General features: G+C 46.1%; 1 protein-coding gene across 1 annotated transcript in view; it reads right to left on the bottom strand.

The window, feature by feature from the left end:
• Window positions 1–3027: 3027 nt before the first annotated feature.
• The window catches only part of LOC124605290 (vegetative cell wall protein gp1-like), a 107186-nt gene continuing 93101 nt past the window's right edge, over window positions 3028–17112 (bottom strand). Inside the window, exon 4 of the mRNA XM_047136870.1 lies at window positions 3028–3810. Within this exon, the coding sequence (XP_046992826.1) occupies window positions 3028–3810 (783 nt within the window). The remainder of the gene's footprint in view (window positions 3811–17112) is intronic.

Here is a 17112-nt window from a genome sequence, read left to right as displayed (position 1 = left end):
TAAAGGCATCTCGCATTGAAGTCCGTGCCAAATTTCGCGCGTCTGTAAATTTTAGCCAATCTTCGGGATTTCGCGTTCTTCTGAACTTCGCATGCTTTTTCCGTTGCCTCTGCAACAGCGTTCGGACCTGTTTTGTGTACCATGGGGTATCAGTTCCATCTCTTACCAATTTATGAGGTATGAAACTCTCAAGTGCTGTTGCTACTATATCTTTGAATTTGAGCCACATCTCGTCTACATTTGCATAGTCAGTTCGGAAAAATGGAGACTGTCTCTTAGGAAGGCTTCTAGTGACACTTTATCCGCTTTTTTAAATAAAATTATTTTGCTTTTGTTTCTGGTGGATTTCGAAGAAACGGTATTGAGCCTAGCTAGAACGACGTTGTGATCACTAATCCCTGTATCAGTCATGATGCTCTCTATTAGCTCTGGATTGTTTGTGGCTAAGAGGTCAAGTGTGTATTCGCAACCATTTACAATTCGCGTGGGTTCGTGGACTAACTGCTCGAAATAATTTTCGGAGAAAGCATTTAGGACAATCTCTGAAGATGTTTTCTGCCTACCACCGGTTTTGAACAAGTATTTTAGCCAACATATCAAGGGAAGGTTGAAGCCCCCACCAACTATAACCGTATGAGTGGGGTATTTATTTGTTAAAAGACTCAAATGTTCTCTGAACTGTTTAGCAACTATATTATCGGAGTCTGGAGGTCGGTAGAAAGAGCCAGTTGTTAACTTAGTTCGGCTGTTAAGTACGAGGGCTATCCACAAAGTACATAACGTTTTGGAATTAAAAATAAATAAAGTATTGGAAATTTTTTTTATTATATACAGATGAAAGCCACACTTCTATACTACTTTTCTACATAGTTGCCATTTAAATTAAGGCACTTATCGTAGCGATGGGAGAGCATGGAAATTCCTTCGTCTTAAAATTTGTCCGCCTGCGCCTTCAACCACGTGGTTACTTCTTCTTGAAGCTGTGCGTCGTCATAAAAACGCTGCATAGCCAATTACTTCTTAATTGCTGGGAATAAGTGGAAGTCGCTTGGTGCCAGGTCGGGACTGTACGGCGGATGAGGAAACAACTCCCACTTAAAAGATTCGCGAACTTCACGAGTGGCATTTGCCGTGTGGGCCCGGGCGTTGCCGTGAATCAGCAAGATCTTTGAGCCTAACTTTCCCTTGCGCTTGTTTTGTATAGCTCTTCTGAGGTTGTGCAGAGTTTGGTAAAACCTTTGAGAGTTTATTGTAGTGCCTCTTTCCAGGAAATTCACAAAAATTGTATTTCTGCAGGGTTACTGATTAACCAGGTGGTTGAAGGCGTAGGCGGCCGAATTTTACGACGAAGGAATTTCCAAGCCCGTCCATCGCTACGATAAGTGCCTTAATTTAAATGGCAACTATGTAGGAAAGTAGTATTTAAGTGTGGCGTTCATATGCATATAATAAAAAAAATTTCCAATACTTTATTTCTTTTTAATTCCGAAACGTAACGTACTTTGTGGATAGCCCTCGTATAACCTCCACCCATACCAATTCGCACGGAGTATCTACTTCGACTTCACTACAAGATAAACCACTACTGACAGACACAAACACTCCACCACCAATTCTGTCTAATCTATCTTTCCTGAACACCGTCTGAGACTTCGTAAAGATTTCTGCAGAACTTATTTCAGGCTTTTGCCAGCTTTCTGCACTTATAACGATTTCAGCTTCTGTGCTTTCTATTAGCTGGCCTTCGTGATGTTTGAGGGACGCTTTGACGTAGAAGGCCGTCCCGCCACCAAGGGTCAGCCTGTCGGTGCGGTAGCACCGATAGTTGGCCGCCTTCACACGAATTCCCGGCAGCAGGAATGTCTCGCACACGAGGTAAATGTCAATTGCCTCGTCGCGCAAGAACGCCCTGAATTCCCCTTGCTGGGAGACCGAGCTGTTCGCGTTGGAGGTGCAAACGGCGAGTTCACGGATGTGGCGATTATCCATGGCGGGCAGAAGCAGCAAGGCCGGCCTGAAGGGCCGTCGTAACCGCGGTGACGAGCACCGGGAGTTGCTCGAGCAGCTGGCTCAACGACCGCAAAAGCGATCGGGAGCCGAGGGTGCCGCTGGGGCGACCTCCGCTACGGGGGCGGCTCGTTGCGACCGCTCCGTAGAAGGAGACTGCCGTGGAACACCGGCAGCTAGCTGCAGAGGCGGCGCAGCACGAGTTGGGGGGTGCTGCCGCGGCAGTGTGTCGGCGGCAGTCCGTTGCGCAGTGGCAGGGCTGGCCCGGCCCGCGCGCCGGCGACTCCTGCGTGGGGCGGCATCCCGTATGCCAGGCGTGGTTGCCACGGTTGCCACTCGACCGGGGGAAGCCGCGGACGGCGCAGTCGGCTGTTGCCGCTCGCCAACGGCCTGCTTCGTTCGCTGGGTGGAGGAGGCAGACGGTCCGCCCTCGGTGGCGGCAGCAAAGTTGGTGGACGGGTGCACTTTACGAGAAGGAGAAGCCGACGCGACGTTGCTGGTTTAGGCCCAGTTTGGAGGCCGAACAGCCTCTGTAACTGGCAATGTGCTGCCCGCCGCAGTTGCAGCACGTCGGTTTTTCTTCTCGGGTGAGCCCACAGGATTTGCTCTCGTGCCGCCCGCGCACTTTACGTAGCGCGGCAGCACCGGCAGCACGGAGCAGTAGCGGGAGATGTGGTCCAGCCTCTGGCACGAGAAGCACTGGACCCTCTCGCCTTTGGCCCGAAGCGGCTCCACCGCGACCTCGACACGGCCGACCCGCTGCACCTGGAAAATCTTCCGGTTTTCCTGGTTGTCAACGAGCATAACCTGGTACAGCGGCATGTCTCGGTGAGTTCTAGGGGACTTCATCAGGCTGGTGGACCGGATGCCATAGCCCATGTGCTCGAGCTCCTCTCGGTGGTAGTCAGTGCCGAACTTGAGGGGAAGATGGCGGAAAACCACCTTCAGAAGTTTGAGCGGCGCGGAAGGGTGTGTGTAGCACGGGAGGCCATCCGTGAAGATGGTGTCCATCACCACGCGTTACTCTTCATTGGACGTCACTGTGACCTTGTAGAGGTCACGGCCGGCGGCCTTGACAGTAGTGGACGTGGCCACCCTGTCAAGTTTCTGCTGGAAATCCATGTAGGCGCCGTCCCATTCGACGACGATGGGCGGCGGGGGTGGCGGCTGCTTCTGGGGCGGCGCCAGAGGCGCGTCGCCGTCCTCCGCCGCGTCCGCATCAGGCTGCCGGGAGGCAGCAGGCGAACTACTGGGTCGCTGCGTCATCGTTGCCGGCCTCGGATTGGCGGTGCTCCGGGAGGAGCTCGCGACCGTCTTCACAGCCTCTGTGGTGGAGGCGCGGGAGGCCCTAGACGCCTTCTTCCGCGGCCTCGCGGTGTCAGAGGTCAGGGAGGCGTTGTCGGAATCGTCGTGCGTCACAACCCGGCGCTTTCTGGGCGCGCGGGCATCGTCAGGGTCGATGTCGCGGCGCTCTGCCTCTGCAATCTGCTCAGCAAGCTTTGCGCCCGGCAGTTCGATGGCGTCCACCTCGGTGGTATCTGCAGCAGACTGTGCCCCCGTCCAGACCGCGGGGTTTCCCCTAGCGCAGGACGGGGCTTCAACTGGCGCAGGCACGGGCTCTTCCTGTGTCTCTGGGGCCAGAGGGGCAAACGGGGGCACATCGACCTCTCGAATGGTCGAATCCAGCGGCGCAACACCCACCGAGGCCACAGCCGCCGGGCCCGCAAACTCTTGCAGTGCGGCCGGCGAGGCTCTCGGTGGCACACCCGACTCTTGCTGCCTCGTGTGCGGTAGTGTAGCTGCCTTCAGAATGGTACAGAAGGCGAGTATGGGAGCTTCGTCATCTTCTCGGCAAAGATAGGACCCCCCCGTGAGCGAGCTTGTTCATAAGAATGAACGCTCGGTCACGAGAGTGCACGTCATAAGTAAAAGAGTCATCCTTAGCGTAGTCAGGAGTCGACTGCCGGATCGTCATAGGTGGGGGGCCGGACGGGTCTACCTTCAGGATCAGCTCAGTCGCCTGAGCCGGCCCCACGGACGACGATCCGCCAACCCTTCGCATGGCGAGACACCTCTCTCATCGACATCTCGAGCAGCACTCGAGTGCGTGCGTAAGCGCGTGTGTCGTGCGTGCGTCGTGTGGCTGCTAGGCGCTGGAGGTCCCGCTTATACAGAGAGCTTAGATGGCGCCACCTCTCATCACGTGCTTTCGCCTTTAAAACTATCTCTGGCTAGTGCCATCTCTCTCGATTACAGGTAATCGATTGTCACTTCGTTGGTGCAAAGTCGACCGCCATATCTTGTCTAGTTTTAATCCTTCTTATTTTTTATTAAAATTATTTTCGTGTTTGTATATCTCTATAGCTTCTCTATACATGCGTGTATAATAATGTGAGGTCGTAGCTATCATCACCGTCTTTGAAAACGTGTTCCGCTACAGCTGATTTGGCAATTTGTACCAATCTACAGTCCCTTTTGTGTTCCGTTAGGCGGATATTAACACTCCTTCTAGTTGTTCCAATATAAACCATGCAACAGCTACACGGAATTTTATACACACTTGGGGTAGCTAACGGGTGTCGTGCGTCTTTCACCGATCTTAAACTTTCTCTAATTTTCTTGGTGGGTCGAAAGATTGTCTCCACTTTCCCAATACGATCCGTCGTGTTATGAATAAATGGAAGTAAAACTTTTCCAACCGACGTTTGTTGTTGTCGTGTATTTTCGGACACTTTTCTTCTAGGGTGGAGAGCTCGATCTATCTCGTTGTCAGTGTACTCATTTCTCATGAAAGCCGTTCGCAAATGCCTTAATTCATATTGCAAATAAATAGGCTCACAGATTTTATTAGCCCTGTCCACAAAAGTTTTTATGACTCCTCTCTTCTGCCTAGGATGATCATTCCGTGCAGCTGTGGCATGGTTTATATTGGAACAACTGAAAGGAGTGTTGATACCCACCTAACGGACACAAAAGGAACTGTAGATTGGGACAAATTGACAAATCAGCTGTAGCGGAACGCGTTTTCAAAGACAGTGATCACGAAATAAAATTTACTGAGACAAACGTGATAGCTAGGACCACACAGTATTATACCTGCATGTGTAGAGAAGCTATAGACATCTACAAACACGAAAATAGTTTTAATAAAAAAGAAGAAGAATTAAAACTAAACAAGATACGGTGGTCGACTTTGCACCAACGAATTGACAATCGATTACCTGTAAGCGAGAGAGATAGCACTAGCCAGAGATAGCTTTAAAGTCGAAAGCACGTGATGAGTGGTGGCGCTATCTAAGCGCTCTATACAAGCGGGACCTCCAGCGCCCAGCAACCGGTCACCGATTCACCTCGGAAGGTATTGCCCGCAGTAGGCAACGAAACGTCAGAAGGGAGATGAAGTTTTATATATGGACCACGGCAATTCAGCCCGGAAGTTTTAATTAATGACGACGCCGGCCGTGAAAGCTTACATGTTATGATTAATTCCCATTTGAGTTACATAAGCATCTCCGTAATACTTCCGTGTATTTCGTACCTATCGATAACAAATCTAGCAGCGTGCCTCCTAATTGCTTCGATGTATTCCTTTAATCTGACCTGGTACGTATCCAAACCACTATAGCAGTATTCAAAAGTACGAAGCACTAGTGTCCTATATGCGATTTCCTTTACAAGTGAATCACACTGTCCCAAAATTCTCCCAATTAACCGAAGTTTACCATTCACCTTCCCTATCACACTCCTCACATAATCGTTCCATTTCATGTCGCTTTGCGACTTTACTCCTATATATTTAAACAATGTGATTGTGTCAAGCAGTACACTACTAATGCTGTATCCGAACACTACATGTTCATTTTTCCTTTTCATCCACATTAACTCACATTTTTCCTCATTTAGAGCCAGCTGCCTTCCATCACACCAGCTAGAAATTTTGTCTTATTCATCTCGTATCCTCTTACAATCAATCGACTTCGACAGCTTCTCCGAATCTGTACTAACCTTTACTGTCGTCATTGCGCATTCCATTTTGAACCCAGAGTGCAACAGCCTCTGCCTCTACATCACTTTCAGAAGTTTGTTGTTAAAAAATGATTAGTCTTTCCCGTCCTTAATCCACCTACTACGTTCATAGTTCTCCAGACCACGATTTACAGTCCGCTTACACTTTGTCCATAAAAACTTTACATCGATCTTACTGGAACTACATGATGTCAGATCACTGACTAAGTGAGATGCTTACGATTGTTTATCTGCTGTTTGTAGCAGAAATACTCTCCTAGCCTTCTTGACTGATTAAATAACTTTCGTAACCATAGTCGTTATGATGTCATCATTATCCCCGGTTCTATACTAACGCCATCGGCAAGGTCCGGCCTGTTTGTACCCACAGGGTCTGAGAGATCTCCATCACGTGTGGTCTGCCGAGGTAGGTGCTCAAGATAGTTTTCAGAAAACATGTTCAATAGTCTGAGGTGTGGTATTCTAGGCACACTCTTGACACTGAGGGTCACGGAATATTAAATTCCCTGACAGTTTCCGAAATGGAATGTCCCGTGTTTCTAGCTCCAGCGTTCAAAGTCTGTTAATTCTTGTCGTGCGGCCATAATCACGGCGGAAGCCTTTTCAGATGAATCACGTGACTAAAACTGACAGCTCCGTCAAAGCATTGCCATTTTATACCCTGTGTGCTTGATATAACGGCCATCTGTATATATGTAATCGCTACTCCAGTTTTGTCACCTCAGTGTAAACAAGTCTGAGGTGAGAATATTCTTAAATGACTGTAATATGATTTTCATTAATTAACTCAGGACTTATAGTCGTATAGAAGTAATTGAAACATCCAGAACCAATTCGATCAGCAGAGCACGGTATTTTGGTAGAAACACCTGAAAACCAGTCCTCCATTTGTTCCATACAAACGTAACATAATTACTAAACTGCACTTGACCTTGTATTGAAATGGAGAGCTTTTGTCTTAAAGAGAAAGTTGTTATGGTGCGCTATACTAATAATATAGGTTGATAGCTTACAATGTTGGTCAAGTTTGCTTGCGCTTAGAAAAGTTATCATTTGCTTCTTGCATATGCTTTCAGTATGAAGTTAATGTTGGATCTTTAAAACATAGACTATTTCCATACATGCAGCGTTTCGTTCTTAATAAGAAAAGCTTAGAAATAAATAAGCAATCAATACGTTTCGGCGGCTCCGATATTATCGAGGTATCGCATCGATTCTGGTTCCGAACACCTACAACTGAAGTCAGGGCTGGCCTGAATCACAGTGCCGAATGAACAATAATTTGTCGTTCACAGTACATTAATCGTATTCCATTGACACCACGAGGAAGGTTCTGGGACCCGCAAATAAGTCAAGAAATTTCATTTTGTGTAATTGTAATACAATGAAATTACTAAACATTGTGAAACAGTACACATTCTAGGCTCGAATGGCAAATTTATTGACGTCGTGGTTTTCTTGGGCCCACATTGTTATGATGTTTATGTGTAGTGGAACAGTTGTTACCTCACGTTTGGAAGCTATTTCTGTTGTGACGTATTTATCCCATTAGACAGAGTGGAAAGTTTAACTGCTGCAGTAACATAACGGCTGCACTAGTTGCACCAATGTTATACACGGACATTATCGCTGCATTTATTTCCTCGAAATCTATCTATTTCGGCCATGACTGTATTGACTGTGACTATCCTTTAGACGACTACTAACTAATTCTGGTCGTCTCCCCACTTGTTAGTGAGTGCTACGTTGCTAGGTTGTCAGGACCTGCCCTCTTCAATCTCTTTTTCAAATCATTTTACACGCAAGTGGCACAATACTGCATCGTAGCTAATAGCATTTCGTGCTGCAGATCACAAGTTCAAACACAGCCACTAGCATTAATTTGCTATTAAGTATTTATAACTTAAGGAAGGTTCTTGAAATGTGTAATGTTTGTGATGTTTGTGTATTATGGAATATTCGATGTAAGTATGAATACCAGCATTCTGAAGTATTCGCTGTTTATATCAACACCAGCATTCTGCAATATTTGATGTCTGTATAAATAGCTACACTCTCCGTGCAGGAGTTCACTTCTGTTGTAGCTCCACGTTGACGTCAGTAATAAAAATTGCTTTAGTTCTAAGTGGTCTATTAAGCTGATGACCCTACCTACGGATTTGGACTTGACTATGGTTTCGACGTGACAACATTACGAAACATTAGTGTCAAATTGCACTCTTAAAGTAATTTGCAGCGAAGCAATATGTCAATAGAACATTGCTCTGGCATTATTCCGGTTACTAATATGTGAGGTTTTACTAGCCATGCAAGATGTTGTCAAATCCAGTTTGAAAATATCGGGACTTACGGACTTGAGAATAAAAGATGTCTTTGTGACAAGGATCTAAGATTCGGAACATAAGAAGCACGTAAATTAATATTTTCTTATAATACATTGATACAGCTACACTTGCATACAAAAGATAGGTTCGTTATATATATATATATATATATATATATATATATATATATATATATATATATATAATCAGTCATTACCTTTCACCACAGACAACGCTGTGGCCGATAGGCTTCACTGAACGACCGACAGCAGCGGCGTTTCCGTAGAGTTGTCAATGCTGACAGACACACAACACTGCGTGAAATAACCGCATAAATCAATGTGGGACGCACGACGAGCGTACCCGCTAGGACAATACGGCGAAATTTGGCCTTAATGGGCTATGTGCAGCAGACGACCGACGTGAGTGCCTTTGTTAACAACACGACGTCGCCTGCAGCGCCTCTCCTGTGCTCTTGACCGTATCAGTTGCACCCTGGATAACTGGAAAACTGTGGCCTGCTCAGACGAATACCGATTTCAGTTGATAAGAGCTCGTAGTAGAGTTCGAGTGTGGTGCAGACGCTACGAATCCGTGGACCCAAGGTGTCAACAAGTGTTAGCTGTTGGTGGCTCCATAATAGAGTGGTTTGTGTTTATATGGAATCGACTGGCTACTCGGCTATGTTCGGCTACTTGGAAAACATTAGCAGCCTTCCATGAACTTCATGATCCCAAACAGCTACGTAATTTTTATGGTAGACAATACGCCATGTCAGCGGGTGACAGTTGTTTGCGATTGGTTTGAAGAATATTCTGGGCAATTCAAGCAAACGATTTGGCCACCCAGATAGCCCGACATGAACTCCGTCGAACACTTATGGTATAGAATCGAGAGGTCAGTTCGTGCACAAATCCCTGCGTCGGCAACACTTTCGCAGTTGAGTCGATGCTACGTTGAGTTGCTGCACTACGCCGAAGAAAAAGAGCTGCGACCAGACATTAGGAGGTACGCCATGTCTTAAGTCGCTTGCTTGCGTCCGTCTGCGTAGGTAGGCTAGTCTCACGAAATTCTTTGGCGCTTTTTACCCGATTTTTACTAACAGATACGCTGATTCGTGAGGAAGGGTTAAGCATGTAGTTTATATACATTTGATACATACTGTCTGAATTATGACGAATTGAAATGGAATTGTGAAAACGATACCATTGTCACCTAGCAAACAGCCACTTTAACCAGACACAGCTGCAGTGTCTCGTGAATGCAGCAAGCAGGACCTAATTCGTAATATCTCATGTGGTGGTGTAGCGGGCAGTAGAACGTTTGGCTGGAAGAAGAAAGGTTGTGGGATCATATCCCGGAAGAGTTCCCTTTCTCCACTCTGTGTCTTAACCTAGTATCACCTCTGAAAGATCTGGCGATACGCATTTCGAAATATGGCTACAATTTCAATCTGCCAATTGCTGCTTCCCTCAGATTCGCACGCTCAATTCACTGCAAATTCCTTGAACAATGGGCAGTCAGTTACTCTACACTAAAGTATCGTAGTAAATATGGGCAATGACGGAAAGGTAACCACTTCATTATCAGGCTGTGATGAGACACAGTTTAAAATAATGAACCAATAAATCCCCTCCAATCATTTGAGAACAATTGCATTGCGAAGAAAACACGCGAATCCAAAATATGTGATGTTTTATTTTTTTTTCTAGGAGTAAAATTTTTTCCAAAAAGCAACTTTGCTTCGTTGACTGGCTAAAACCGGTACGGATATTTTTCGGTATTTGTTTGGCCTTTGTCATATCAGGTGCTTTTATTTTTTATTAATAGCCGGATAAAATAGTCGCAATATCAATTACCCATTGCAACAATGCTAAACCCGTCCATTTTTAAATAAAACGTCTTTTAAGGTTCAAATGGTTGAAATGGCTCTGAGCACTATGGAACTTAACATCTGAGGTCAACAGTCCCCTTAACTTAGAACTACTTAAACTTAACTAACCTAAGGACATTACACACATCCATGCCCGAGGCAGGATTCGAACCGGCGACCGTAGCAGCAGCACGGTTCCGAACTGAAGCGCCTAGAACCGCTCGGTCATAGCGGCCGGCTTTTGTTAAAACAACGAGTGTTTGCATTGCTTTGAAATATTGTGTTATAATAGAAAACGAGAAGAACGGTCAGTTCTATGTTAATAACAATACCGACAGAAACGGACATCAAACGAATAGTATAAGAATCGGTATAGCTTTACTGGGTCTATAATGTACCAGTTACCATGTGGCGTGGGCTATGAGATGGTATGCGAGTAGAAGCAGTGTGCAGGACTTGGGCTATCAGGTCTATACGGCAGTTTCTCACTGTCATAGTCGAACATCACTCCTATTACAAAATGGAACCATTCCTCATCTGAGGTATTGAAGTGTGGTATCAGTGAATTACGCTAGTCCATTACTTTAAAAGATTAAAAATGGGAGAAGTCACAACAAAATTGCGACATCATATAAGGGGAAAACTTGGAACTTAACAATTCACTCTCAGTTTAAAATAAAACCACAAACCAACTCATCTACTGCCTGTATACACAACATGCCTTTATCTGCTTTTAACAAATGAAAACGGACAAATTAAAACGAAAAATAGAGTTCTTCAACCTCAGTTTTTACCCTATAGCAATGCCCAAGAAGTGGTATGAACCACTATTACAACACGATTTTTGAGCAGAGTTACAAAAATTTCCAATAACTTGGAGGATGTTTAGAGAATGAATTTTCACTTGCAGCGGAGTGTGCGCCGATATGTAACTTCCTGGTAGGCTAAATCTGTGTGCCTGAACGAGGCTTGAACCTGGGATCTTCGCCCTTCACGCACAAGCACTCTACCAACTGAGCTACCCAAGTACGATTCATGACCAATTGTCTCAGTTGGTAGAGCACTTGCCTGTCGAAGGTAAAGGCCTCAGGTTCCAGTCTCACACCAGCACACAGTTTTAACCTGCCAGGAAGTTTCATATCAGCGCACACTCCACCTCAGGGTGAAAATTCATTCCATAAACGAGCTAAACTTGTATTGTCATGCGTGGTTTATTATTATTATTTATTTGCGTCACCTCTGCCAGCCTCTGACACAAATTGAATCATTCACACACACATACACCCATGATTCGCATACAGTTTTTGCATTCGTTGTAAACATATTTCTAACATCACGTTGTGATCCCATTATTGCCATGAGATATCACTCCCTCTCCAGTCCAATATGGAACACATAGCATTCATGCCTCCAGTCAACTTTCCTGTCGCGTACCACTTACATTGCATAAGTTATATGGAAGTGACGATATTTAATTAGTTAACGTTGTTCTCTGAAATTTATTCATAACCCCACGCAGTAGCCTGCTAGCAAAATACGCTACGCCACACAAGCTGTCTGACTGTACATACTTAATGCTACCTGTGCGTAGTCGGGCTGGGTCACTCGTGTGCGAAGGCATATCAGAAAGTCTTTGCCCCTATTTTCTATAAGCTACGTAGTTCCCACACCGATTCATACATTTGTCCCATTGCAACACTAAATTTGATGTGCCCCTGGAAAAGAATTTGTCTGGCCGATTATGGAACCACCTTCGGACTGCTGTCTTCGTTCATTATTACTTGTGAATGGCTGTTCTACCAGGAACTTCTTCAGTGGCGCTAAAACGTGCAAATCAGTAGGGGCGAGGTCTGGACTGTATGGTAAGTGGTCCAGAATGGCTGGAGCTTTTTGGCAGTTCTGAGTGCCACATGTAGTCTCGCATTGTCGTGCAGGAGAATCACGTTGGCCACATCGAGAATCCCTCGGCCTTCACCTGACTGCAGCTCTTGGATGTGACAGTGTGGAACAAATACTGTCGACATTGACGGTTGAACCTTGTGGCGTGAAATCCATCAGGAGCAGTCCACGTCTATCTCAAAAGGTCGTTAAAAAGGCTCTGAGCTCTATGCGACTTAACTTCTGAGGTTATCAGTCGCCTAGAACTTAGAACTAATTAAACCTAACTAACCTAAGGACATCACACACATCCATGCCAGAGGCAAGATTCGAACCTGCGACCGTAGCGGTTGCTCGGCTCCAGACTGTAGCGCCTAGAACCGCACGGCCACTCCGGCCGGCAAAAGGTCGTTAACATCACTTTCCCAGCAGATGGCGCTGAACAGATTTTTTTATGTTATTTATTTATTTATTTATTTATTTTATTTATTTATTTATTTTGTCAGAGGCGAACCTAGATGTTTCCACACCATGCTCTGGTGCTTGAATTCCGTTATGAAATGCAATATCCACGTTTTATCGCCAGTAATATTGGGGTCCAGGAAACTTTGACCCCCCTTGGAATACCATTGCAGATGATTCAGGGAAGACACACTGGGCAACAAAAAAAGATTTTTTTAAAAAAGTCTAGGGTTTTCCCGCTGAATTAGACTAATTTTGATGCCCTGAGTCCGAAAATGACCTTGGTTTTGTTCTATCAGGTCAGGATTTTTTGCTACAGAAATTTTTAAAAATCGATTTTTCGTAAAAAGCAAATTTCTTTGTATCATATGCTGGGAAACCCCGGAAGATTTTTTCCGTTTTCAAGAAATAAAAGTCAACGTATGCAAATTCATTAAGTTTTTATTTACTCCATCAAATTAAATAAGCATATTTATCATAATACTAGTATAACAATGAGCGTTACGTGACACAAAAGTTCAGAGTTCACGGCATGAATCGGCGTTTCTTCGATTCCCGTTTGTGAGCAGCTGCTGGGTTGTCTCTCTTCAGCATCCAGCAGTAGTCCGCCATCATGACTGCGTCCCACCTCCCCTGGTACCTATCCTCCATTTGGCGCATGTCCTGATGGAACCTTTCTCCCTGCTCGTCGCTCATCGCCCCAAGGTTTTCAGTAAACTTCTCCATGTGTGAGTACAGGAAGTGCATCTTTATACTCATAAAACAGCCGAGCTTTTGAAAGGCCTCTATCATGCTGCTGATGAGTCTGGCGTGGTTTGCTGCCTTCGTGTTCCCCAGGAAGTTGTTCACCACCTGCACAAACGATTTCCACGCGGCGCACTCTAACGTGTTCATGGAGTTTTCGAACTCTGTGTCCTTTATGAGCTGCCGTATCTGTGGCCCATCGAAAATGCCGGCCTTCAGCTTCTCAATGGTCAGTCGCGGAAAGGTAGTGGAAGTACCTCCCATCCTTGTCCAGAGCACGCGTGAACTGTTTCATTAACCCAAGCTTCATGTGTAGCGGTGGGATCAATATCTTCTCCCGGTCAACAAGAGGTTCGTTTATGATGTTTCTCGCACCAGGTACTAACTGCTCTCGTGGCGGCCACACTTTCTTTACATAGTGCTGGGCTCTGTCTCGACTGTCCCACATAGATATAAAGCATGGGTATTTCGTGAACCCGGACTGCTGACCAAGTAGAAAGTTCACCATCTTGAAGTCGACGCAGATGATCCATTGGTGCTGCTCATATTGGATTTTGTCGAGCACGTACTTCACTGCTTCATATTTCTCTACGGGAGTTGTGCAGTGAGCAAGAGGGATTGAGGCGAACTCGTTCCCGTTGTGGAGGAGCACACACTTCAAATAGCGCTTGCAGCTGTCAATAAAGACTCGCCAATCTCTCGGATCGTATGTAGGAGCCCCGAGTAGTCCTCATGCCTTCTACGAAAGAAAGTGATACGCGCGTCTTCGCCAAGTAGATTTTTCTCTTTGAGTCTGGAGGCCAACAGCTCGGATGAAGTCTTCGACAAGCTGAGATCCCGAACAAGATCATTAAGCTCACATTGTGAATAGAGCTGCCGACCATCTTGTGCTTCATACTCCTCGTCTGCTATATATCCTCCCTCGTCTGCAGTGGTGGCCTCGTCGTCGATGTTAGGAAGCTCTGTGAACGCTGGTACAGGAATTTCTTCGCAGTGAGCAACTGGACGGCGGGCAGATGGAAGGTCGGGGTACTGGAGGCTGTGCCGATTCTTCCGGTTGATGCCAGTAGTATTGATGGCGAAGAAGTAACAATCCGATGCATGGTCCAAGGGCTCCCTCCAAACCATCGGAATCCCAAACTTCAGTGAAGTTTTCGTGCCCTTCGTCCACCGCCGGAGGTATTCCACGCACTTCTTGCAGACCGTGTGCGGTGCCCAGGGCTTATCTTGGTCACCCAGCTTGACTTGAAAGTAAGCCAGGTAGGCGTTCTTCACAAATCCCGTGATGTTCTTCCTGTCCACTGAAAGCGTGTATTCTCCGCAGATGTAGCAGAAAACGTCTGGATTATTCATGCGTGAACGTCGCGCAGAAGCCATATCAATCTGAAATAGTAATAGAAATATGCAGTTGACTGTCAGACAATAAAAATTAGAATAAATTTTATACTATAGTAAGAAAAAAAGGCATCTATTGGAATGATTAACTGTTACAATCTTAAAGGCTTCTTTTGTTTTCATATGTCCTGAATAATCCCCTTAAAACCCCTAATATTAGCATATTGAAGCCTATAAAAAGGCTTACATTTCAGGGGAAAATGGTCATGTAGGCCTATGGGTGTATCTCAAAAAGTTGACCTGATAGAGCAAAATCAATGTGATATTCGGACTCAGAACACCAAAATTAGTCTAAATCAGCTGAGAAACCCATGACGTTTTCTTGGTTGTTGCCCAGTGACATCATTCGCTTGCCTTCCATCATGTCGTCCAACTGCTTAGGCACCCACTGACATGAAACCTTCCGGTACCATAGCGCTCCTGGAACGATGTCGTAAGCACTCCCATACAATACGCCAAGATGTCGGGAAATGGTCGTGATTTGCACGCACCGATCTGCTTCCAACATAGCATCGGTGCGAGATTATGGTCATCAGTCAGCAACAAACGCGGCCACCACGATCGCTCATTGAGATGCAAGACCTCATGGCCTTTGTCGAACTAACAACACCACCACGACCTCACAGTTTTCAAAGCGAGTCAGTTTTCCCCACATGTGGGCTGCATTTCCCTGTAGATCTCGATGGGTGTTCGTCCCTTGCTCCATAGAAAACAAATCAAGCTTCGTTGCTCTAACGCCACGGACGTGTGAACCACAACCGCCGTGCGGCGGAGCTACCGGAAGATAAGGTCGGAACGAACCAAGATGGGTCCAACGCTGGGAATGGATATGTCGACTTCGCATTTATAACCTAATTTGGCTACAAAAAGTAGGGGCTAGGACTTGCTGATTTGGTCTCACACATGTAGTGTCCCCCGTCGCGTTTTTCAATCTGTATCTGAAGGATAACTTCGAGAAACACTGTAGGTATTTTGATACGGTTCTCACTGATACTACCGCTACGCAAGACAACTCGTCCGGCTGCAGGCACAAGGGGAACACGCCGTAGGCGGCTCTCTGACACAGTGGAAACTTGGTAGGTTGAAAGAGGAGCGAAAATAAACGGACACGTACTTCGACTTACAGTCAATATTTTTCGAGAGAATCACACTCCAGCTTTCGACGCTACTTCGTCAGTCCACTAGCGCATCGTACACTACTGACCATTAAAATTGCTACACAACGAAGATGAGGTGCTACAGACATGAAGTTTAACCGACAGGAAGAAGATGCTGTGATATGCAAATGATTAGCTTGCCACATTGTGCACTCACACAAGGTTGGCGCCGGTGGCGGCACCTACAATTTGCTGACATGAGGAAAGTTTCCAACCGATTACTCACACACAAACAGCAGTTCACCGGCGTTGCCTGGTGAAACGTTGTTGTGATGCCTCGTGTAAGTAGGAGAAATGCGTACCATCACGTTTCCGACTTTGATAAGGGTCGGATTCTAGCCTATCGCAATTGCGGTTTATCGTATCGGGACATTGCTGCTCGCGTTGGTCGAGATCCAATGACTGTTAGCATAATATGGAATCAGTGTAACGGATCGTGCAGCCACGTGTCCATCCCTGAGACAACAGATGGGGACGTTTGCAACACAACAACCACATGCACGAACAGTTCTACGACGTTTGCAGCAGCATGGACTATCAGCTCGGAGACCATGGCTGCGGTTACCCTTGACGCTGCATCACAGACAGGAGCGCCTGCGATGGTGTACTCAACGGCGAACCTGGATGCATGAATGGCAAAACGTCATTTTTTCGGATGAATCCAGGTTCTAATTACAGCATCATGATGGTCGCATCCGTGTTTGGCGACATCGCGGTGAACGCACATTGGAAGCGTGTATTCGCCATCGCCATACTGGCGTATCACCCGGCGTGATGGTATGGGGTGCCATTGGTTACACGTCTCGGTCACCTCTTGTTCGCACTGACGGCGCTTTGAACAGTGGACGTTACATTTCAGATGTGTTACGACCCGTGGCTCTGCCCATCATTCGATCCTTGCGAAACCCTACATTTCAGCAGGATAATGGACGACCGCATGTTGCAGGTCCTGTCCAGCACATTCTCCAGATCTCTCACCAATTGAAAACGTCTGGTCAATGGGTACCGAGCAACTGGCTCGTCACAATACGCCAGTCACTCTTCTTGATGAACTGTGGTATCGTGTTGAAGCTGCATGGGCAGCTGTACCTGTACACGCCATCCAAGCTCTGTTTGACTCAATGCTCAGGCTATCAAGGCCGTTATTACGGCCAGAGGTGGTTGTTCTGGGCACAGATTTCTCTGGATCTATGCACGCAAATTGCGTGAAAATGTACTCACGTGTCAGTTTTAGTTTAATATATTT

Source organism: Schistocerca americana, chromosome 3, assembly GCF_021461395.2.
Source record: "Schistocerca americana isolate TAMUIC-IGC-003095 chromosome 3, iqSchAmer2.1, whole genome shotgun sequence".
In the NCBI taxonomy this organism is placed as follows: domain Eukaryota; kingdom Metazoa; phylum Arthropoda; class Insecta; order Orthoptera; family Acrididae; genus Schistocerca; species Schistocerca americana.
The sequence above is the reverse complement of the archived record's forward strand: the minus strand, read 5'-3'. Positions and strand labels throughout refer to the sequence as shown.